The 22,130-nt window shown below is 40.9% G+C and overlaps 1 protein-coding gene across 3 annotated transcripts in view; it reads right to left on the reverse strand.

Moving 5' to 3' along the window:
- Nucleotides 1–22,130, reverse strand: part of MACF1 (microtubule actin crosslinking factor 1) — a gene marked incomplete at its 5' end in the record, with an annotated part of 306,545 nt that overhangs the window by 18,740 nt on the left and 265,675 nt on the right. For all 3 annotated transcript variants that reach the window (XM_080921389.1, XM_080921388.1, XM_080921390.1), the window contains 25 exons: nucleotides 66–229; nucleotides 895–1,015; nucleotides 1,966–2,154; nucleotides 2,516–2,659; nucleotides 4,153–4,281; nucleotides 4,532–4,726; nucleotides 6,155–6,314; nucleotides 6,813–6,982; nucleotides 7,754–7,873; nucleotides 8,003–8,209; nucleotides 8,315–8,470; nucleotides 10,010–10,183; nucleotides 10,776–10,904; nucleotides 11,082–11,279; nucleotides 11,424–11,579; nucleotides 11,666–11,839; nucleotides 11,930–12,031; nucleotides 12,408–12,509; nucleotides 12,609–12,731; nucleotides 14,034–14,260; nucleotides 14,847–15,078; nucleotides 16,513–16,716; nucleotides 18,181–18,399; nucleotides 19,501–19,608; nucleotides 20,542–20,661. In XM_080921389.1, the coding sequence (XP_080777515.1) occupies nucleotides 66–229; nucleotides 895–1,015; nucleotides 1,966–2,154; nucleotides 2,516–2,659; nucleotides 4,153–4,281; nucleotides 4,532–4,726; nucleotides 6,155–6,314; nucleotides 6,813–6,982; nucleotides 7,754–7,873; nucleotides 8,003–8,209; nucleotides 8,315–8,470; nucleotides 10,010–10,183; nucleotides 10,776–10,904; nucleotides 11,082–11,279; nucleotides 11,424–11,579; nucleotides 11,666–11,839; nucleotides 11,930–12,031; nucleotides 12,408–12,509; nucleotides 12,609–12,731; nucleotides 14,034–14,260; nucleotides 14,847–15,078; nucleotides 16,513–16,716; nucleotides 18,181–18,399; nucleotides 19,501–19,608; nucleotides 20,542–20,661 (4,023 nt within the window). The remainder of the gene's footprint in view (nucleotides 1–65; nucleotides 230–894; nucleotides 1,016–1,965; nucleotides 2,155–2,515; nucleotides 2,660–4,152; nucleotides 4,282–4,531; nucleotides 4,727–6,154; nucleotides 6,315–6,812; nucleotides 6,983–7,753; nucleotides 7,874–8,002; nucleotides 8,210–8,314; nucleotides 8,471–10,009; nucleotides 10,184–10,775; nucleotides 10,905–11,081; nucleotides 11,280–11,423; nucleotides 11,580–11,665; nucleotides 11,840–11,929; nucleotides 12,032–12,407; nucleotides 12,510–12,608; nucleotides 12,732–14,033; nucleotides 14,261–14,846; nucleotides 15,079–16,512; nucleotides 16,717–18,180; nucleotides 18,400–19,500; nucleotides 19,609–20,541; nucleotides 20,662–22,130) is intronic.

A 22,130-nucleotide genomic window follows, 5' to 3' on the forward strand; every position in this document is an offset into this window, starting at 1 on the left:
AGGCCTTTAAAGACTGTGTTTTGATTAAATCAAAACTACTTGAAGGCCACTCGGCGGGGCATTACCTCCTCCAGTCTGTCCAAGGCATCGTTCAGCTTCCGTTGGCGCTCCAGGGCTAACAGCCATACTTGCTGCCAGCGGGCAGAAAGCTGGTTGATTCGTGGGTTTTTTGCTTCAGACTGTGAGAGGATTGGCATGGGGGGAGGTGTGGGTTGACTCAAAGATTTTCCTAAATAGAAAAATAATCACAAGGTTAGAAATGCTGGCTTTATCACTGCATAAAGGAATGGCTGTATGTTCAAGGTTATCCTTGGCTGTATATTGAGTTTGAGGCTGGCCTATGATATATGAGATACTGTCTCAAAATCAAATATGTGTGTGTGTGTGTGTGTGTGTGTGTGTGTGTGTGTGTGTATAAAATATATAAACTAGATTCTTATACTGATATCCATGTGGTAACTTAGAAGAAACACAGGAATAGCAACATTCTAGTACAGAGGCATATTAATTCCCAGCCAGCCAAGCACATGTGTACCCGGCTCCTGCACATATCCAGTCACCTCTGCCTTAGTGACGTGAAGACAGCAACACAAACCCAGCAGTGGATTCCCCAAGGAATTATCTTACAACTAGACCAGCGAAATGCAGACAGGATGGAAAGATCACTGCTGCATAACAGCACAAGTTATACCACCTTGTAGCTTATTAACCCCCCATACATAAAATTATACTAGTCACTGTTAGAAAAGCAAACTTTCAAAATTAGAGATTGTGCTTCAAAGTCAGTATGATTTAGGAAATTAAAACACAATTCTCATTTTGGCACTTTGTGAATTTTCATCTGCAATGAGCAGGAAGGAAGCAACCCAGAATAGTGGGGGGCTGGAAACATACTGCTACCACTGCGGGGTTTCTCGATGAAAGGAGCATGGGTGGGTTCTACATTCTTCCTCTTATATGTCTTGGTGACCCGGTCCACATCAGGTTGTTTGCGTGTCATCTCCTCCATAAATGACTGTTAAATATAAAAATTAGGAACAAAAATTTAGAATTTTCTTGGTCTAAAATAGAAAGTTCTTACTAACAAAGGCCAAGCCCATGGCAAACTGACCAAGTGAGAGACTGTTCTGTGTAAGTTCTAACCCCTTTAAAAAAAAAAAAAAAAAAAGATTCAACTGGGTTGGGAGTATAACTTGGTAGTAAAGTATTTGCTGACTACAAGACCCCAGATTCAAACACCCTGTATACAGAAAGAAAAAGAGAGAGGTGACAGATAAAGAACAAGAAATGGGAAGGAGAGCTCTGGTAGAGGGCAGAGTCTAGACAGAACAAGGAAGCCTGACAGTGCTGTGGACCAAAACTCTTCACTCATTCACTGAATAGAGGGTACAATCAAAGGGTCAGCAAGAAGTGGGGCTGGAGGGGCGGGCAGGAGAGGCCTATGTCAGATAAGGGTTCAGGATTTTACTGTGGAGAGCAACGGGGCAAGTGAAGGATCTTGATACATGAAAGAGACACGATAGCGCCATGCCTGAGAGGAATCTTCTTCCTTGAGTGGGAAGCAGTGGCAGTAGAGGATTCTCTCATTTACTTTTCCTGTTGCTGGATAAAATGCTGTCAGGCCAGTAGGCGTTGGGCTCCAGCAGAGGTCAAGCTTCTGATGAACTAACTACCAGTGAAACTGTGAATGGCTCTTTCCTGGGTTACACTTCACCTTCTAAGACTCTGAACTGTTTCAGCTAATGGCTTTGAAAATACAGTGAGCGGTCCATGGCCTTAGTGAAATCGTGATTTCTGCATGATGAAACTCCAAGATGCTGCCCCACACCGTGATTCCTAACTCATGAGAACTGATACACAGAGCTGCTGGAAGCTGCTAAGTAATAACACAGTCATTCTGTAGTAAGGATAAAGGGGATTCCTGGGTGAAGGGCATGTGGTCACAGGACACAGAGAAGTAGGTACCTGATGCTCGGTGATAAGAGCTTTAACTCTGTCTATGTTCTGAGGGATAGGCTCCTGATCCCGTTGGATTAAGGTGGTCTCAGCCCACTGGATCCAGCCCAGAAGTTCTTCCAGGAGCTCAGCATTAGCCACCAGTTCTGACAGAGCTGTTTCCAGGCGCTGCTGGTGCTGCTTTGCCCATGTCAGGACCTTGGGGAAAAATACACCATGATGCCTTTCAGAGAAGCACATCTTTTTGCTTGTTTGTTTCAGAGCCCCTGTTCTATCTGATCACATAACTTTACTCAAAGGAGAGACCAACTTAAGCAGCTACAAGATTCTTCTCTGACTTCAGCTGATAAAGCTTAAGAACAAGGGGCCATTTCTACCAAAAGCAAAGCTAGCAACTTAACATAAACTTCTTAGGAAGGAATTAGAATACAAGATGTCTGCAAAAATAACTAATTAGCACCCCAGTACGTTACCATTACACTGGCCATCACCTCCCCCTCACTGAAATGAAAGATCCTTGGTCTAAAGGACTCTGAGTACTGGGCATGTGGTGATTTACCTCCTCAAAACGAGCTCGGATGATGGTGATCCAGTGCTTGATGGTCGTGATGCAATCGGGATGGCAGACAGCCAGAATGACTTCTCCCATCGCCACTGCTGTGTTCACATCCACCCGCTTTTCTTCTACTTTTTTCATGAATTCCTAACAAACAAGAGCCACAAATAAGAACTTGAGAAATCTAACAAAACCATTAGTTTGTATTAAAAGGAAAACCTTTCATCTTCTTCTTACATGTAAGCACAGACCTTGACAAAGCTTGTATCTAGGTGCTGCTGCTATGGTCTTCCCAGGTCTCTAAGACATAGAAAGCTAAGAACGATGACAGACGAGGGGCACTGGTGTGCCTCTATTCCCTCTGCTCCTGTTTCTATTTCCAGTTTCTCCCTCTCTTATTCATGTGAAACATCTATTTTATGTGTATGAATATTCTGCCTGTATGTATGTGCTCGGTACTGAAAGAGAGGGTACTGGGTTTCCTGGAATGAAGTTACAGACAGCTGTGAGCCACCACGTGGGTGCTGGCAACTGTCTGAAAAAGCAGCATGTACCCTCACTGCTGAGCATCACTCCAGTCCTTTTATTCTGCATTTTAAAGTATACTGTTTGAAAAAATATGACAGTCATAAAACACCGTATTTTGAAATTCCTACCACAAAAAAGATGCAATGATAAAACTAATATTAAAGAAACTGGATAGGTAACATGAAACATCTCCTCACTTTCATTAAAGCTGGCTAACGCTCCAGATACCACGTTATAGTCTGCAGAATGTTAAGTCGTTTTAGGAGATCAGGTAATAACCAAAAGCTAGTAACATAAGCTAAGTTAAACAAAGGCATGCATAGGTGAAATGTAAAATGGATTTGGGTACAGTAACATATACTTACAATCCTAGAACTTGTGATTGGGTGTTTGGGAGTTCAAGGGTATCCTGGGTACATGCTAAGACCCTATCTCAAAATCTAGCCAACCAACAAACAAAAATCAAAAAGGGAAATGTTCTACATTTCCTTTTAGAAACTATGTTCATTAAGTTCTTTAAACACTATACTTGTTTAAAGCCAACAAGTAGGGCCAGAGAGATGACTCGGTGGCTAGAGCACTGGTTGCTTGCAGAAGACTTGAGTTTGATTCCTAGTACATCTAAGGTGGCTGAAAAGTATAACTCCAGTTCTAGGGGATCTGAAATCCTCTCTGGTTTCCTTGGGTGCCAGGCATGCATAAGGTATACAGACAAACATAGGCAAAACTATATACATAAAATAAAAATAAATTTAAAAAATAAAGCCAATGAGTAAGCTATATAGAAATTAAGGGTGGTGGTGGCACATGTCTTTAGTCCTAGCACTCAGGATGCAGGAGAGAACAGATCTCCGTGAGTTCGGGGTCATTCTGGTCTACAGAGTAAGTTCCAAGATAACCAGGACCACAGAGAAAAACCCTATCTCAAAAAAAAAAAAAAAAAAAGCTGCTGACAGGCATCACAAAACCTCTCTGGTCCCTGCGGAGCACACAAACAGTCCACCCTCTTCACAGGAGATCTGACATTTACAAGCAAATGCTGCTTTTGGTTAGCAGTGTTGCAATTCTCATGGCTGAGTAGCAAGGATTACCAATCCCTGAGACTGCATTACCTTATGGGTGTCAATGAGAGACTGTAGGGCCTCTGTGTCATCAGGAAGGGCCCCTCGAAAGCGAAGCGTTTGTTCTGCTTCAGAAAGCCACTCCAACAGCATATGAACTGTGTCCCGAAACTCTTCTGCCTGAAATAACCAAGCACAAGAAGATCTTCCCTCTGCAGCTAGGGCACTAGACAGGACCACATTTTACCAGAGGTCAAAGTCACCTTAATTTGTAGACCTTTGAAAACAAGCTCAGTGACTGATCAAAGAATGTTCAGAATATAATATTATTTTTATTTCACCACAGTGGGACTTCATGATCCTGGTAAGGAAACTCACATCTATATGCTCAGGTTCTAAGCCATGGGTTGACCCTGAAAATTGATCTTACCTGTTTTAAGGCCTGCTCAAGTCGGCTTTGCTTGGAAACAGAGAGTTTGCACACTGTGTCCCAGCGAGTGCTAAGCTCCTGGAGCTGCCCCTTGACCCACGTGGTGTCATCTCTGCTGCTCTCAATCAGTTCTCTGCCTGACCGCTTCAGGACCTGAACAGTGCCGGTTCGCTTTCCCAGTTCCTTTTGGAAAACCTGGTAAAAGAAGTTGGGAATTAGTAGTTTGGTAAATTAGTTTTTTTCAATTTTTAACAATTATTTTATTTTGTGTATGAGTGTTTTGCTTGCAGTATGTATGCCATGTGCATGTCTAGTGCTAATGAAGGACAGAAGAGGGTGTCAGATCCCCCGGAATTGGAACTATGGATGGTTGTAAGCCACCATGTGGGTGCTGGGAACTGAAACCAGGACCCCTGAAAGAACAAACGTGTTCTTAACTGGTGAGCAGTCTCTCTAGCCCTGTGTCTGATAAAGTTTGGTGTAAGAAGTAAAAGCACAGAACAAGTGATCTCCTTGTCAGATGTCTTATTTATGCAGAGAACAAGTAGGTGACTCTCAAGAAGCCTGTACTACCAACTGCTTTCTCCCTCAATGTCTGTGCTTAGATCTATATTCAACCTGTGTGTGTGTGTGTGTGTGTGTGTGTGTGTGTATGTGTGTGTGTGTGAAGATACTTCAACTTTGCTTTAAAAAAAAAAAAAACCAGAAACTACAGCTATGAATGTCAGTTCAGGCATTCTGATGTGCTTGACTTTGGAAAAGGTACTTACTTAACTTTTCCTAATCTAAAAAATGGGAATAATTATACCAGTATCTCTAAAATTGAGGGAGATAAGAACATACCTGAAGTATAGAGAATGTGATAAATCACACTTAGTTATATTTTTGTTTATATGTATAGACAGGTGTGGAAGTCAGAGGATAAGTTGCTGGAGTCATTTCTCTCCTCTCACCATATAGGTTCCAGGGATTGAACTTAGGTTGTCAGGCTTGGCAGCTATCTCACTGGCCCATAGAATGTGTTTCAAGGCAAAATAGAATGTTTTATGTTATATCAGAAGAAACTTATGCAGCTCAAAACAACAGGTACAGGGCAGATGAACTGGTAATGTATATAGTGGTAGGCTTGTTACTATACAAAGTGTTTAGAAAACAAGTCTCCCATTTCCATTTTAGGTGTTAGTGGAAATGAATTTCTTTACAGTTTCTCCCTGAATTTAAATTTCAACTGATATTGAACCAAGAGACAAACAGGGAGACTCTTCACATGCTGCCAAGTCTGAGTCAAGCTAATTTTGGTAATTCTTTGTGACTGTTGCAAACAATCTCAGCAACAAGTTGTTTTTTTATTTTGTTTTGTCTTTGGGATAGGGTTTCTCTATGTATTCCTGGTTGTCTTGGAGCTTGCCCTGTAGACAAGACTACCCTTGAACTCAGAGATTAAAGGTGCGTACCAGCACACCTGGTTAAAAGCTTGTCTAAACACAGAAGACAGAGAGGGCTGCTCCTCCAGATATATTTGACAAGCATCCATTCTGTCTAGGTGGTCGACACAGAACAGAGGGTGCAGATGGAAATAAGACTGTGGTTTTGCTTCTCCGGAAGCCAATTCTTGCTCCTCACCTTATGGGCATCCATGAGGTTCATGACAAGGTCAAGGTCCCCGTGTACAGGCTGGTCCTCAGCCAACTGTGGCTCTACCTTGTACAACCAGTCAACTAAAGCCTGCAAAGCATCCATGAACTGGCCTGAAAACAGTAAGGCTTCTTCCAGCTTGTGCTGTCTGAGAAAGGCAAACAAAACTCAGTGATTTAAAACAAAGAATCAACACTGACAATTCTAACCATTGAAAGGGGATACTGCTTAAACTCTATACAAACAACTTCTGTATTAAAGCAGTTAGAAATAGACTAATAACAAGTAAGAGAAATGCCCAGACATTCTTAAATCATAGTATGCCCAGACTAGATTTATTTTATAAGTGGTTTACCTGCAGGTATATCTGTGCACCTATGTGTGCCTGGTGCCAACAAAGGATAAAAAAGGGTGTTGGATCCCCTAGACCTGGAGTTATGGGCATCAATCTCCTAGAACTAATTATGAGCAGGAGCCACTATGTGGATGCTGGAAACTAAACCTGGGTTCTCTGCAAGAGCAATATCGTTTTTAGTCACTAAGCCATCTATCCAGCTTCCTTATTCCTATTTTAATTTAGTGACAATCTTTTATATACTTTGGTAAGCCGTATCTGTATAATCTTACAGGGGACACTCATGCTTACCTCTCCACAGACTTGCCACAGACAGTATCCCATTTGTCTCTGACTTCTCCTAGCAAGTTGTCAAGTTTCTGAGTATCATCAGCAAGCAAAGTCTTTTCTTTCAGTGCTCTGCCGGTTCTGATTGTGGTATCATACACAGGTTGTTTGCCACCAAGAGTTTTCTGAAATTCCTATTTCCAGAAAGAAAGAAAGAAAAACAAATCACACACACACACACACACACACACACACACACACACACACACTAAAAATCAGGTAATAGCATGAGGTCTTAGGTTTAATTCCTAGTCCTCCAAGAAGTGGGATATATTTTGAATTAAAATCACCTTCTTTTTTAGGGTTATAAAGTAAATATAGCATAAAAACAAACAACCTAAACTAAATTAACAATAGCTTTCCCTTAAAAGAAATTTATAACTTTTGTTCACACCACATACAATTGCACATGGCAATTTCTAAAACCCCATACTTTTGGTTAGTCAGTCCTGTAAGCAGCTTGCTCAGACATTACTTGAGAAATGTCATGTTATCTAAGCACTGTGGACCCTGGGTTGGTTACAGCAGAGGCAGGACACTTGTCTCAATTTTGTAAAGTGCTAGGATTACAGACATTTACCACCAGCCTGGTTTTCATCTTGATTTTTTTTTTTTGGAGACAAAGTCTTACATATTCTAGGCTGGTCTTGAATTTCTGATCTTTTCTTCTTGGGATCACAAATTTGTGCCATTATAGTCAGTTCATGAGGTGCTAGGGAGTCAAATGAAGAGCCTTGTTCATGCCAGGCAAGAACTCTCATCAAGTGATTTACATTCCTAGTCCATTATTGATATTTAACATGAATAAACCTTTTTTAAAAAACAGGCTCTGGTTTCCATTTTTAGCAAACAATAAACTTTGGTGAATACCAAGTTTAGGACCTCATAGCAACAAACTACTTTACCTTATGTTTAGAAAGCTGAAGTTTGATTTTGTCTGGGTCATTGGAAATCTCCAGTTCTGAGTCCAGATGGCTCTCTGCATCTTCTAGCCAGTCAATCAGCTTTTTCCAAGCTTCATGGAACTAAAATCAAGTACGATATACATTGTCACAGAAAAGAATGTGGGCGCTATACAACTCATCTATGACCTTCATTTCAGAAGTTCAGGACTCAAGGCTGTTCACCAAGTTGAGCCTTCTTTAATAACTTACTTGCTTTGCTCGCTTCCTGGCATCATCCAGTGATCGCCCCCTTTCAATAGACCGCTGGACAACCTTCTCCCACCGAGACTGGACACTAACTAACAAATTCTTGATCAAGACAACATCCTGTTTCTGACTAAGGAATTTCAACTGGTTCCCTGTTTGATCCAGTTCAATGATCTGGTCTCGATGATCATTTACTTCATTAGCAAAAACCTGTGGGGAACACAGTACTCTTTTTAGACATGAACAAGGTGAAGGAACACTCCTTTGAATGAATCTTTTTAAAGGGAAGGTACCATCATCTTAAGGCACAATTACCTTGTGGTCTTCTATCTGTGAAAGAACAGTGTTCAAAATCAGGCTGGGAGGAGAGGCGATGTTTAAACTTTGCTCAGCTAGAGTAAGCCAGTTGATAAATTCTTGCAAGGAATTCTGGAATTCTGTTGCCAGGCTGAGGGCCTCTTCGAGCTTTGACTGAATTTTAAATAAAACACACAGAAGAAGCACCAAGTTCAGAAATTACATCTTTGACAAAAAAGGCATGAGATGTACACCAGATTAAATGAGGCAAGAAGACTCACTTAATGAACCACTAAATACACCTCAAATACAAAAGATTCAGAAGTTATAAATGTTAAGGGTCTAAAGCTAAAAACCTGGACAATAACTAAGTAAATGAAAAAGGAAAAGGCACAATTCAGAATGGCAGAAAATAATGACATATTCATGGCAAGTGCTGTTCTCTATTAGCACATTCCTAGTCCACAGTTCACAAGCTCTGTTCTATGGGATTCTCGCCCTAACTTCTTAGTGGACAGCTGTGGCCATCCACTAGACAGGTAAAGTAAAATGATGACTTTTTAAAAAGATGATTACATCCAGAATATAGTAAAATGAATACATTTAAAGAATGAATAAAATGAACATATTAAAAACACTGCTCTAATTTTTTGTACACTGAAAACTGAAACTGCTATGATTAGATTATGGGTATCTAATTTTTTCCTTCAATCTTTTCAGGCTATTTTATAACAAATGTTCTAAAGACATACAATGTACAGTTAGAATTGAGGCCCTAGGTTCGACCTCTAGCATGAAAAAAAAAGATGATATAAAAATAGCACCAATCAGGTGGATACAAAAGTCAAGGCTTTCAGACCTGTTTAGAAATTAATACTGAAATTTTTTTTGAGATTCTCATGACTCAAAAATCCTTGTTAAGAAACTTAATTGAGTTAGGCTCTGCCTTCTACAGGACAGAGAACAAAACTCAGACCACAGGCTTACATTCAGATCCTCTGGCTAGTCTCCACAATACAAGAGCACGGAAGTCCACACCAGGACAACATTACAAACTAGTGCTTCTTGTAAAAATGTCCCTTAGTGTGTGTGAACCTGTTCTGTGTTCTGCCCAACCATTCCAAAACAATTAAGTATGCTTGTTTATACTTTCTAAAACCTAGTACTGTGTGCAGGACACACTTTCTTACTATTTATTGAGTGTTCGTGGCCAATAAGTTTATTTGCAGATTTTATACTTGACCTGACTATCAAGAGAATAAGACTCTGTAGCCAGAAAAAAAAAAAAAAAAAAAAAAAAAAAAAAAAAAAAAAAAAAAAAAATCAAACAAACCCTAACTTTAAATTTTAAAAAAGCCTTGATTTCATATTTCCCCTTTTTGCTCTTATAAAGACAAAAATCCAATTTCTGAGAATTAGTGGGAAGCAATCATAATTTACTTTTCTTTTAATCTTCAATAAAATTCCTTTAAAGAAAATTTCTGGTCATACTTCTTACATTGCCCTGTCCCCATCTTCTCAATTCAATGTTATAAACTCCAGCAAAACTTTGTAAGTAGGAACACAAACCAAACATTACTGTCAGATGGATTAATATATGGTCCATTATGAGATAAGTTCTCTGACACATCACAACATGCCCATCTTCAAAACAAAGATAGTGACATGATTGGTCACCGACCACACTGCTCAAACAGTGTTCTGCAGTGGTACCTTTCTTTCTTCCATCTTACTGCTGACCACATGCCACTTCTGTTCCAAGAGTGCTACACTCTGTTCTGTTTTTGAGCCTGACCCAGAATCACCACGGCTGAGGAGCATAAGCCTGCCCTTGTCAAGCAACTGATTGTAAATCTCCTCCTTGGCTTTCAGCTGGGAGTGCAGTTCCTACAAAAGAAGGCAACAAAAGATATCAGTATCTATTTCCTGAAAGACCCCAGACACACTCATTTCACTGATCCAGTCTGGAAAAGCCCAGGAAGGCCTTATCTTGATATAAGTCCCTTTTAGGTTCAGTTCCAAGTATGAGCTGTTAGTAAATTAAACCCAGAATTCTTCCTTAATATGAAAACAATCAACTCACCAAGAAAATAAAATTTTTTAAGGATCAAAGACTTCAAAAATAGTTTGTAGTAATTTATTTTTGTTTTTTTCTTAAGAATTTGCCTTGAAATTATGTTGCCTTCTGTTCTTTGTAGGCTCTCTTAAAATATTATCAGTATATTTCAGATTTTACAAACATATTGGTGATGTTCTGACCTCTAGTCAACATTCTGGTGCCCACCAAATGGATAGACAGACTCAGTTTACCAGCTCACCGATGCCTTTCTAGCTAACATTTTCCTTTACTATTGCTGCCGTGTCAGGACTGAAGTTTGTAGAAGAGCTGCACTAACATGGCAGACTCCCAGTATATAGGTCTCTCAGAGAAGCTACTGAATCTAAGATGCTATGTGCCATCTGAAGAAACTGCTGTTACCATATGTGTATCAAGCTGTTCTCTAGCAGTCTCAGGAAGTCCTCCTGTAGGTTTAGATGCAGAAAGTTGGCTCTCCATTCTATTGAGTTCTAAGAGGAAATCTTCAATTTCACTGTGGAAACCTTGGGCCTTTTGAGAAAAAGACATATCAGCAGTAAGCAATCAGCTATAAAAGCAGAGTAAACACCCTGAACTGTAAACAATCCCAAAAGACCCACCCATCAAAGGGGTACATCCCCAGACTGTTTCCATCCCCTAATGTGAACCCTCTCAATGCTAGTCCATCTAGACTGATGACATGCATACCTGCTGCAGAGTTGACTGCAACTGCTGCTCCCTCTCCTCTGTCTTTTGCAGCACAGATTCCCAACACTGATTCATGGTTTCTAGGCGGCTTCTTAGGCTGCTGGCATCATCTCCAGCACTAGACTCAAGGAGCTCATTGCCAGCTTTGTTGACTGTGTCTACCGTGGCTTGATGAGCCAACACATCATTTTTTAAAACCTAAAAAAAAAAAAAACATTGAATGACAAATTTATCTCTTTTGAGTCATTAAACCTAATCCTTTAAGGTCCATATGATATTGAGTGTCTGGTGGCAGTAACTGGTCTCAAACTGACCAAGTTACGTAGAAATGAAAACACTTACATGGTGCTTTGCAAGCTCAACTTCAATGACTTTCGGGTCTCCACTTATTGGTCTCTGAGCATCCAGCAGCTCTTCAGTGTGAGTTAGCCAACTCATTAGTTCCTCTAAGGCATGCTGGAACTGGCCAAGGGCCAAGAGAGCACCTTCTAGCTTATGCTGCTCAGGACAGAACAAGGAACATTTGTTAGGAAATCAGAATGGGCAGACAGTGGTTCACCAACCCATGTTCCCACTAGCTTTACCTGTCTATGAGCGATCTTCTCACCCAGATTCTCCCAGAGGTGTTTGAGTTCTGTCAGTGGTTCTCGTATAATATCTCTGTCAGTTTCATCGGTAGCTTTCTTTAACATCAATTCACCCTGGTGATTGAGTTTTTCCATCTCAATTTGCTGTTGGTAAACTTCTACTTTGAACTCCTATAAAAGATTAACTTAATGTTAACATTAACCGGTCTTCATTATTAAAAAGAAGCAACTCTCTTTTCAAAGCTACTCCTGGGTACAGACCTTCATCTCATTTAGCTGATCTTTGACAGTGTTGAGGTCAGTGCCCACTGGGGGCATGGTGCAGAGTCTGATCACAGTGTTATCTAGCCAGTCAAACATAGCCTGAAACAAAAACAAAAATACAGTGTTGGAAGAGAGGGAACATTTCCTTCCTTATCAATGCTGGGCTTTATGACTGTGTGGGTTTAGGCTCACTAGCAGTGACTTACACAACTAGGCCAGCTTCATGGAGCAGCTGAATGAGTACAAATTTGACAAGCAGGCAATGACAATAAAAATGGCAGGAGTGTTGAAATTGGATGTATTTTATAACAACACTCTTAACCGAAGTGAGAAACCTAGGCCAGAAATGTGAAAGCAACACTGTCTTAGGCTTTAAAACACTGCCGTACTTAGGGTGAGCTACTCTGCACCGGACTTAGATGATGACACAGAAAGCAGCACATGTATTTCTTCTGTGCATCTCCCAGCCTCTTACCTGGAGAGTGTCCTGATACTGCACAGCAGCTTGCATGGCATCCTCAAGCTTCTCTAGTCTTTCTTTCCAAGTTTTATTTAAGTTCTCCCAAGCATTATTCATCTATGGGAAAAATATTGAATCAAATTCTAGTAATCTCCCCCTGGTCTGCTGCACTACGTCTGTGCAATGTCTCATCTGAGCCCCTCCCACGTTCCATACCTCATCAATGCTCTTCTTCACTTCAGGCTTCTCGGTTTCCCCACAGGCAAAAATCAAATCTGCTCCAAGGATTCTAATGAACTCCAACTCCTCATGCAGACCATCTGTCTCCTCCTTGATAGTCTGTATGGGAAGGAGCAGATAATGAGTCCAAACAGAAAGCGGAGCAAAGCTTCTTAAGCTTTGCAAATGCAACACAAACCCCCCAATCCCCCATCAAGAGCAAAAGAATCACAAAATGGTCTTTACTCTTAAGATATTGCTCATCTAGTGAATGCAGCCTCAACTCACAAGTGGACATACAAAGTAAAGTGTATTGGTACCGGGTGTGGTGGAGTACACTTTTAGTCCCAGCACTTGGGAGGCAGAGACAAGCAAATCTCTGTGAGTTCAAGGCCAGCCTCATCTACAGAGTGAGCTCCAGGATGGCCAGGGCTACACAGTGAAATCCTGTCTCTGAAAAGTGTTATATACATAAGTTATAAGATATGAACATGTAGTAATAGCAAAAATGACAAGAAGAGCACAAAAGTGAGCTTGGTGATTTACCAGTCCTTCCTGGCTTCAAGAGGAAATGTATAAAACAACAGAGTACAAGCCACAACTGTCAGTGCTGACAGACCAGTGCCACAGCTGGGCTACATAATCTTAAACACAAACAGTTCTTTGTCAGAGGCTGAGGCATGGTTCACACACCAACAGAGGAGTAAAGGAGGAGAGAGTTTCCATATGAAAAAATCTAAAGTAAGACGGTGACACTAGGTATTGCTTATGCCAAATGGATATCATGTGAAGTTTGTCTAGTCAAAGTTAGACTGCACAGAAAGACTAACTTTAAGTAACTTAAGTAACTTTAAATAACTATTTAAGTAACTTGCTATCCCTGAATGATACATTCAGAATTTTTAACTGAAAGTGGAAAATGTCTCACATTAAAAACAAAACAGGGACTGGAGAGATGGCTCAGTGATTAAGAGCATTGACTGTTTTTCCAGAGGTCCTGAGTTCAAATCCCGGCAACCACATTGTGGCTCACAAACATCTGTAATGAGATCTGATGCCCTCTTCTGGTGTGTCTGAAGACAACAGCTACAGTGTACTCATATATAATAAATAAATCTTTAAAAACAAAAACAAAAAACAAAACAAACAAACAAAAAAACCCAAGCTTGCAAAACACTGAGCCTGCCTTGGCAGCTACCACAATGTAACTCAGGGGCTCGGGTCTTAGTTCAGGGGCACTGCACTTGCTTAGCATCCATGAAACCCCAGGTTCAATCCTCAGCATTGCAAGAAAACCATGAAAACAAAACAAAACATCATCATCACCACCACCACAGCTACAATCACATGCACACCCTAAGAGCATGGATACAGAATTCTTTTAAAGGACATACATATGAGGTAATGTTGTGTGTTTGTTACCTCAGCAGCTTCAACCTGTTGCTTGATGATGGATGGGTCAATGCCAGGGCTCTCCAAGTCATGAACAATGTCCTGCGTGTCTTTGATGGTGGTCAGGAGAGCTGCCATGTCATACCAGAACTTCTCCGCTAATTCAAGGACATCAAGGAATTTAATTTCTCTTTCTTCAGACCGTGCCTTGATGTCCTCCCAGAAGAATACCATTTGATCCAGCTTGTCCTGGATTTCTGAAGGAGCAAAGAAAGGATGTGAACAGAAACTGTCTAAATTCAAAATCTAATTTCTCCCTGAAATTCAATCTAATTCTGACATTATTTATAGTTCACTGTAGCTTTACTACTTTCATCTCTACCTCAGCAGGGATCTCTCCACAAGATTTTTTCTACTTATGTTGATCTCCCCCAGAAAGGAACCACAGAAGCCATCTGAAAATATCACACATAATATCTAGTAAGATAAAAGCCTATAACTCACAAAGGGCTGAGATGGAAATGCTTCCTCCAAGTGTTCTCATTGAACTTTCTGTAAATTTCCCATGGAAACTGTTACAAAGGTGGTTATGTTCTGCCCACTATTGATACTGTGATACTCGCATTAGGGGTTAAAAGAACATTTGTTTTCTGGCCTGGGAATTGAGCTTCCAATTGTAACCTTATTTCAATAGGGAAATGTGTTCTGAATTCTAAATGAATTCCACAGACGTTTTGGAATACTCATTACTTGAGAGGTGACTCTGGGTAGGATACTGGAGACAGCCATAGCCTATAGTTCATTCTATCATTTCTCTTAAAAACAATTAGATCCACCAAGTACCTTTTGCAGCCAAATCCTTGTCTGCTCCCTGTGATCTCCCAATGAGTTCCTCTCCCCGACGCTTCAGGGCTTCAAAGGATGGCTGAAGTTTCTCCAGCTCCATGGTGGCACTTTTATTGTCACTGATGCACTCTCTGATCTTTTCTACTTCAGCAGGGATCAGGGGCGGCATTCGCAGGCGAGAGGACAGATTCTCCAGAGTCTCCAACATGGGTTCGATTTTATCATGAAACTAAACAAGGTTGAATTGTTAGCCCCTATAGCAATACTTCATCATATTGGAGGGCACAAGGTAAAATTATAAACCTATTTTTTAGGATAGCCTGTGTTCAGCCTAGCACATGCTGTTCAGTGTTGGTTTTCTCTAAAAATACTGTTTTAGATACAGTATACTAGAGCTGGCCCACCAGAGGGGTAAAAGGCAGTATTTATTTTGTGAGTCAAAAAATACTAAGTAATATACCAAAAATGAAACAAAAATGGTTAGTCACAATACTTCTCCAACTCCAACTAATACGATCAGAAAGGAACAAGACTATGAAACTGGTGTCAGAACTCAGCATCTCAGATGACAATTGCATGCAACAGACTAGACAAAGTTAGATGCCCCAACTGCTAGGCACATGGCTTAGGAACTTAACATGCAGAATGGCCCGGAGTCTGAAGTACTACAGGACGCAGTCTAACCACCCACAGTGTGGGACAAAGGAAAAGGGCCACACTGGAAGGTAAAAAGGAAGGTCAACTGAACCTTCACACTATTCTGGTACTTTGAATAAAATAAATAAACCCATAACATTTGTATTTATAGTTTGATATAGAATTGGAAATCGAGAACAGCACAGATGAGTTTTTGTCTAAAAAACACCTAAATCAACTATGAATATTAAGCAAGACTCATCAATGTTAAGTGCCCTACAAGGAAAACAAATTTCTTTAACAAAATCATTTTCCATCTCTCTTTAATCTATATTCCACCCCAAACAGGATGGTCACAATAAGCTTCCACAAAACGTAAGGGATGTTCTCTTCTACGCAATATCCTCAGTTCTCAGAGAAATGGGTTTCCATGGGAGTGAGTGGGGACCTTACCTCTGTAATCTGCAATGGTGGGCGCAGTCAACACAATAATGGGATGAGGCGGTGTGAGGAAGACAGGAGCAGGCGGCAACAACACAAAGGAACACATTCCACAATGGGGTGAGATGGGACGGGAGTGGGAAACTCGAGTAAGTACAAGTATTGACCAAAAATTCTGACTCAACACAGGAATAAACCCAGACACGACAAATGTGCCACTAACAGTAATATATTAGTTGAGAAGGGTGCAGTTACATGCTGTAAAGTCTACTGCTGGTGGATTTCCCTTCTCTTTGGTGCACTCCCTTTGAACACATTTTTTTTTTCTGAACTTAAAATTGGCTGCTCATGTTATTGTGCTGCCATTCCAAATCTTACCATTCATTAACAGGCCCAGCTGGAACCCGATTTCTGTTGTGACAACTACTGGCTTGAGATCTACAAAATTAATCTATCCTCAAACCGTCCCTGCTAAAGAGTCACTATAGCATGAAGTTTTCGGAGAAGCCATCAGTGGACACACCTCCAACCAGGCCACACTGCACCTGTCATGTGGTGTCAGTTGGATGTCCTGAGTCACACGCACCTGAGCAGACTGGGATACAGCCTCATCCAGAGCCAGGGCCCGCCGCCGCACCTCATCTTTTATTTGGGCATACATATTTTCAGCTTTCTGGTATTTTTCTTCGACCATTTTCCCTTCTTCGGGGTTTAGCTCCTTTAGTTGTGGACCTATCTTTAGAATCTTATCAATATGAGGTTTGTGCTCAGCAATGGATTCCCTTAGTTGCTACGAGAAGAAATATGAATTAAAATATAATGAGAGAGGAGAACAAGCAATAATCAACAAAAAAACATAAGGAGTGAGGCCAAGAGTGAGGTTTCCTAGGTCATAACAAACCAAAAACAGCAAGCATGTTTACACCAATTATTGAGACACTTTGATCAGAGGTACAAACTGAATTGTTCAAATCAGCAAGTCCTAGTCTTTCCTTGTTTATGGGGAGTCTTGGGCTCTAGCTATGTAATTCTCTTAAGTTCCCAAACCAGATCAGAGGTCCAATCACTAAGGAAGTCCTTCTGGGCATAGCCTGTCTCACTTCCTACCCTGCTACTATGTCACACCAGTTTTTAAGTATGTCTATGCATTACATTATAATTTACATAGCTTAATATGTTTACACTTCAGCCTGAGTCAGCAAGCACGGTAGCTTGAGAATAGCAATCATTTGCTAACTCAACCACTGTGAATTTGCTGCTATGCCCAGTTTACACCTTTCACTTAAAGAAATATGGGAGGGCTGGAGAGATGGTTCAGCGGTTTAGAACACTGCCTGCTCTTTCATAGGTCCTGAGTTCAAATCCCAGCAACCACATGGTGGCTGACAACCATCTGTACTGGATTCTGATGCCCTCTTCTGGTGTGTCTGAAGACAGCTACAGAGTACTCACATACATAAGATAAATGAATAAATCTTAAAAAAAAAAAAAAAAGGAAATCAGAGGTGAACTGAAGTCAGTTCTCTCCATTAAAAAAAAAAGGAAGGAAGGAAAAAAGGAATAGTATTAAGGAGAAATGATAAACCAGAAATGAACACTTAAAAGTAAAGCATTATTCATGGTAAAAGTTTTAGCTGATACATCTACAAAGCTCCCTTTCATGTTAATTGTAGGAGGCAGATACTCTCTGATTAGTCTTATCAGAGCTCTTAATCAATTAAGCAAAAGGGCCACCCAGTCACACCTAATAATACCTGACAAGTCTCAGAAATTTCCTTGATTTAGCTGGTTCTTTGTTTTTTCTTGTAGACTGAGGACCAAGCTTTGGGCCTCAGTTAAGTGACAAATATTCTACCACCTAACTATATCCAAGCCCTAGTTAGCTCCTTTTTTAATCCCTATATACAAAAGGTATTTTAAATGTCTTTCTCATTTAAATTAACCTTTTGAGACCCAGCCAGGACTAGAACTCTGTACCCTGGGTTGTCCTCTAGATCATGATCCATAGTCTAGAAAGCTGGGACTGCAAGTATGTACTACCATTAATGGCTTGACAGCTTCTTGACATATCTATAATCTTATTCTTTAGTCAATTAATATTAAGTGAAGAAAAATTAACATAAATTTTCATCATGAAAAGAAATTCTGGTTAGAAATTAACTTTGTAAATAAAACTCATCCCGCAGGCCTTATAAACGCAGTTTTCTAGTAAGTTATACAGCCGTTTTCACTGAAGAGTTGGCATGCTCCTTACCCTCATCTCCTCCTGTTGCTGTCTGAGCTGCTCATGATCCACAGCTGGAGGAGGCAGCTGAGCTATTAATGCCAGGGTTTCCTCAGCCCAGGGGCTGAGCTCTTCGTATGTTTCCCAAAACTGGTTCACTAAGACCTGGGCTCGCTCTAGGCGAGCATATCGCTCCGAGTTAAGCAGGCTAACGGCTTCATATTGCTGTATTAGGCACTCAGTTTTCTCCTATGAGACAAACAGTAAAAGAAAAAAAAGAAAAAAAAAGGATTAGAAACTTTTTTTCCTTAACAAAAAATGCAGACCTCAAACAAAACTGTACACACACACACACACACACACACACACACACACACACAATGAACAAAGATGGACTAATGAATAAGAGATTTTTTTGGTTTTCTCTTTATATATAATTCAAATCTACCCGTCACACATATGCATTATTTCTAGAATCTGGAAAGTATAAATGTAGTTTAAAAGATAGTAAAGCATCACAGAAAGACAGTAATCTTCTAGGGCTGGGTGTGGTGGTGACGCAGAGCCAGGCCATTTCTGTGAGTTCCACACCAGCCAGGGCTCAGTTCCAAAAAACAAACTAACTAACAACAAAACAAAAGAGACACAACAATGAGATATTAGCCCAACAAAACAGGAAACCAGACACTGGAAAGTGCTGGCTTACAAGGAAAAGTTTCTAAGCCTGTCACTTACTCTTCAGATGCTTAAAAGAACAGCTCAAGTCTTTTTTCCCCCCTGAAAATAGCGCTTATCATGTACCTTGTATGGTACCTTTGAGATCAGGTCAAATGCAACACAGAATAGTCTAGAACTTGAGATTCTTTTGCCTGTCTCAAGTTCTGGAATTATAGGCATGTACCACCACACCCTCACTTAAAAAAAAAAAAAAAAACAAAACCATTAAAAACTTGATTCTGTAGTTTCACTTTCAATTTACCATGATTAAGAATAGCAGCATAACCCAGGCCCTCTACACATATGTAACAGATGTGTAGCTTGGTCTTCATGCAGGACCCCGAACAACTGAAGCAGGGGGCTGTCTCTGACTCTGTTGCCTGCCTTTGGATCTCCTTCCCCCAGATGGGCTGCCTTGTCTAGGCTCAATAGGAGAAGAAGCAACTCGTCCCACTGAACTTGACACGCCAAGGTGGGTTGATATCAATGGGAGGCGTTCCCTTTTTTGAGTAAGAGGGAGGAAGGGGAAAGGAAGGGAATATGAGGATAGGAGGGAGGGGAAGCTTCGCTTTCCATATACAGTAAATGAATAAATGTATTAAAAAGACAGCATGAATAACAAGTGTAACTCACCTGCAGCACAGCTTTCTGCTCCTCTCCACATGTGCTAAAGATGTCACCACGGTGACTGAAGAGTTCATCCACTGAATCTTTGTGTCGAATGATGTCAATGGAGAAAGCCTTTGAAAAGTGAACTATGATTAAATCTGCTCTGAGCCTGTACTGGTGAAACGTCAGGACAAATGAAATTCCTAGTTTTACACAGTTGTAAGAAGTATTCTTAAAGTTTAACTGTTACTATCACCAGTGCCTAGCTTTAAAACTATTTTCAATGCCTATCATTTTAGTTGTTCACAAAAACATTTTCCTTCCTATATTATCTAGAAAATTCAAAGGTTTATTTATCCTATTCCACAGAACAAGATATATGTTTTTCACTCAAGTAGTTATAGATTTATTATTTCTACCAACACTTATTAAACCATCCTACTTAATCTGAGATGGTCACTGTTGGGATTCTGTAAACCCCACCCCTCAGTTACCTGGCAGTAGCCAGGTATGTTCCGCCCTAGTGACCTGACACTATAAAAGGGGCTGCTTGCCCCCTCCTCTCTCTCTTGGCCTCTCTTGCCTCCTGGCTCTCTTGCTCTCCCAACCCTCCCCCTCCTCTTCCCCTTCCCTTCCCCCTTCTCTCTCCACTTGCTCATGGCCTGCCTCTACTCTACTTCTCTCTCTCTCTCTCTCTCTCTCTCTCTCTCTCTCTCTCTCTCTCTCTCTCTCTCTCTCTCTCTCTCTCTCTGCCTCTACCACCCTCTTAACTCTCCCATGATCTGAATAAACTCTATTCTGTACTATACCATTGTGTGGCTGGTCCCTCAGGGGGAAGGGGTTCCCAACATGGGCCCCTCAGAGGCCCTCAGGCCTTGCCGCACCTCCATGGGCCATATGCCCCCCACTCTCTTCATCCTTTCCCTAACATTGGTGCCGAAACCCGGGAGGTCATCTTTTCACAACATTGGTGCCCTGTGTCTTTTCCTTTCAGTGACTTTTCCTTACAGTCACAAACTTGTTCCCAGTCAGGATGAGGGAGCGCTTGGCTCTTCTTAGACTTACCTTTTGTACCTGCAGCTGAGCAGTAGTCTGGTCTTGTTCTAGACGAATTGGACCAAGTGCCATTAGCTTTCGCTTTGTCTCAGCAACCCAAGCCAGCTCTGCATCAGCAGCTTGCTCGTACTAATGGAGTCAGGAAAAAATGAAGAAGTTATATACAACCAACATCTCTTTCCTGTATCTGTAGATTATCCAACACAGAAAGGCCTGGATTTTCAGAAATATAGTTGTGCCTCAAAAAGTAAATTCAAAACTGAAAACACTTTAAGAATCACAAACCAAACTATAGAGCTTTGTGGCAAGTGGCAAAACACACATGAGGCTGTGGCTCAATCCCCAGCACTACAGGGCAGACAGGGACGACACATACTTTAAGCCGGATGTGGTAGTGCATGCCTATAATTCTATCACTTGGGAGGCTGAGGCACGAGGATTGAAAATGTGCGGCCAGCTTGCTTTACACAGGCATACCTTGTCTGACAAAATTAACAAAAATAAAATAAATAAAATTACAACAAAGATTAAGAAAAGTTTGAATTCAACTCCTTCAAAAGAAGTTATAAAACTTAGTGGAAATAGCAGTTAGAATCTTTCAGAGTATGCTTCTAACTAGAGAACTTTAACGGAGTGGTGTTCGGTCAGCTCTCGAATTCCAACACTAAACAGTAGTAGCTTTACTTGTATTTATTATTTTGGGACAAGGTCTTTTGATGTAACCCAGGTAACTTGTGATAATTCTCCTGCATTAGCCTAAGGGATTATAGGCGTGTACCATCATGCCTGGATATAGGTGTTTAACTATAAATTTATAATGGAAATGGACAGTTGAGTAGTGTTAACTTGAAAGAACTTGCTCAGATGAAGGATGGGACCTAGAAGAACCCCAAACTGAAAACCTAAGAACATTCCCTGTATAACTGTTGATCATTAGAGTTCTCTAATCTTTATAACCTTTTCCTCAATTTTGCTAACCTCTGTTTAAAGTTCCTGTAGAGATTTGAAGAGGTTTGTCCCCCCACCACCCAATAGACTCATGTGTGTGAATGCTTGTTGGATCAGAGTGTCACTATAAGGAGGTGTGGCCTTGTTGGAGAAAGTGTGTCACTGTGGAGGCCGGCTTTGAGGGCTCATATATGCTTAAGTCTGACCAGCGTGACACAGTCCCTTCCTGCTGCCTGCGGACCAAGATGTAGAACTCTTTGCTCCTTCTGTAGCACTGTGACTGTATGTATTCTATCATGCTTCCCACCATGATGAAAACAGATTAAACCTCTAAAATTGTAAGCCAGCCTCAATTAAATGTTTTCCTTTGGGGACTGAAGAGATGTCTCAGCAGTTAAGAGCGCTATCTGCTGCTCTTTCAGAGAGGGTGGTGGTGGTGGTGGTGGTGGTGAGATTGTGTTTGTGTTATTATGGTCAGCTGTGTGACTGACAGTGATGCCTTAGGAAGATGAAGATGTGCCCCTCCCCTCCCCAATTCCCAAAGCAGAAGGAAATATGACACCAGTGTTTACTAAAAGATTCTCTTTTGGGTAGCTGTGCTATTTTGGTTTGCATACTTGAAAGTAATTATAGTTCTTCGTATCTTTCCC

The sequence above is a fragment of the Micromys minutus genome (genome assembly GCF_963924665.1).
Source record: "Micromys minutus genome assembly, chromosome: 9".
In the NCBI taxonomy this organism is placed as follows: Eukaryota; Metazoa; Chordata; class Mammalia; order Rodentia; family Muridae; genus Micromys; species Micromys minutus.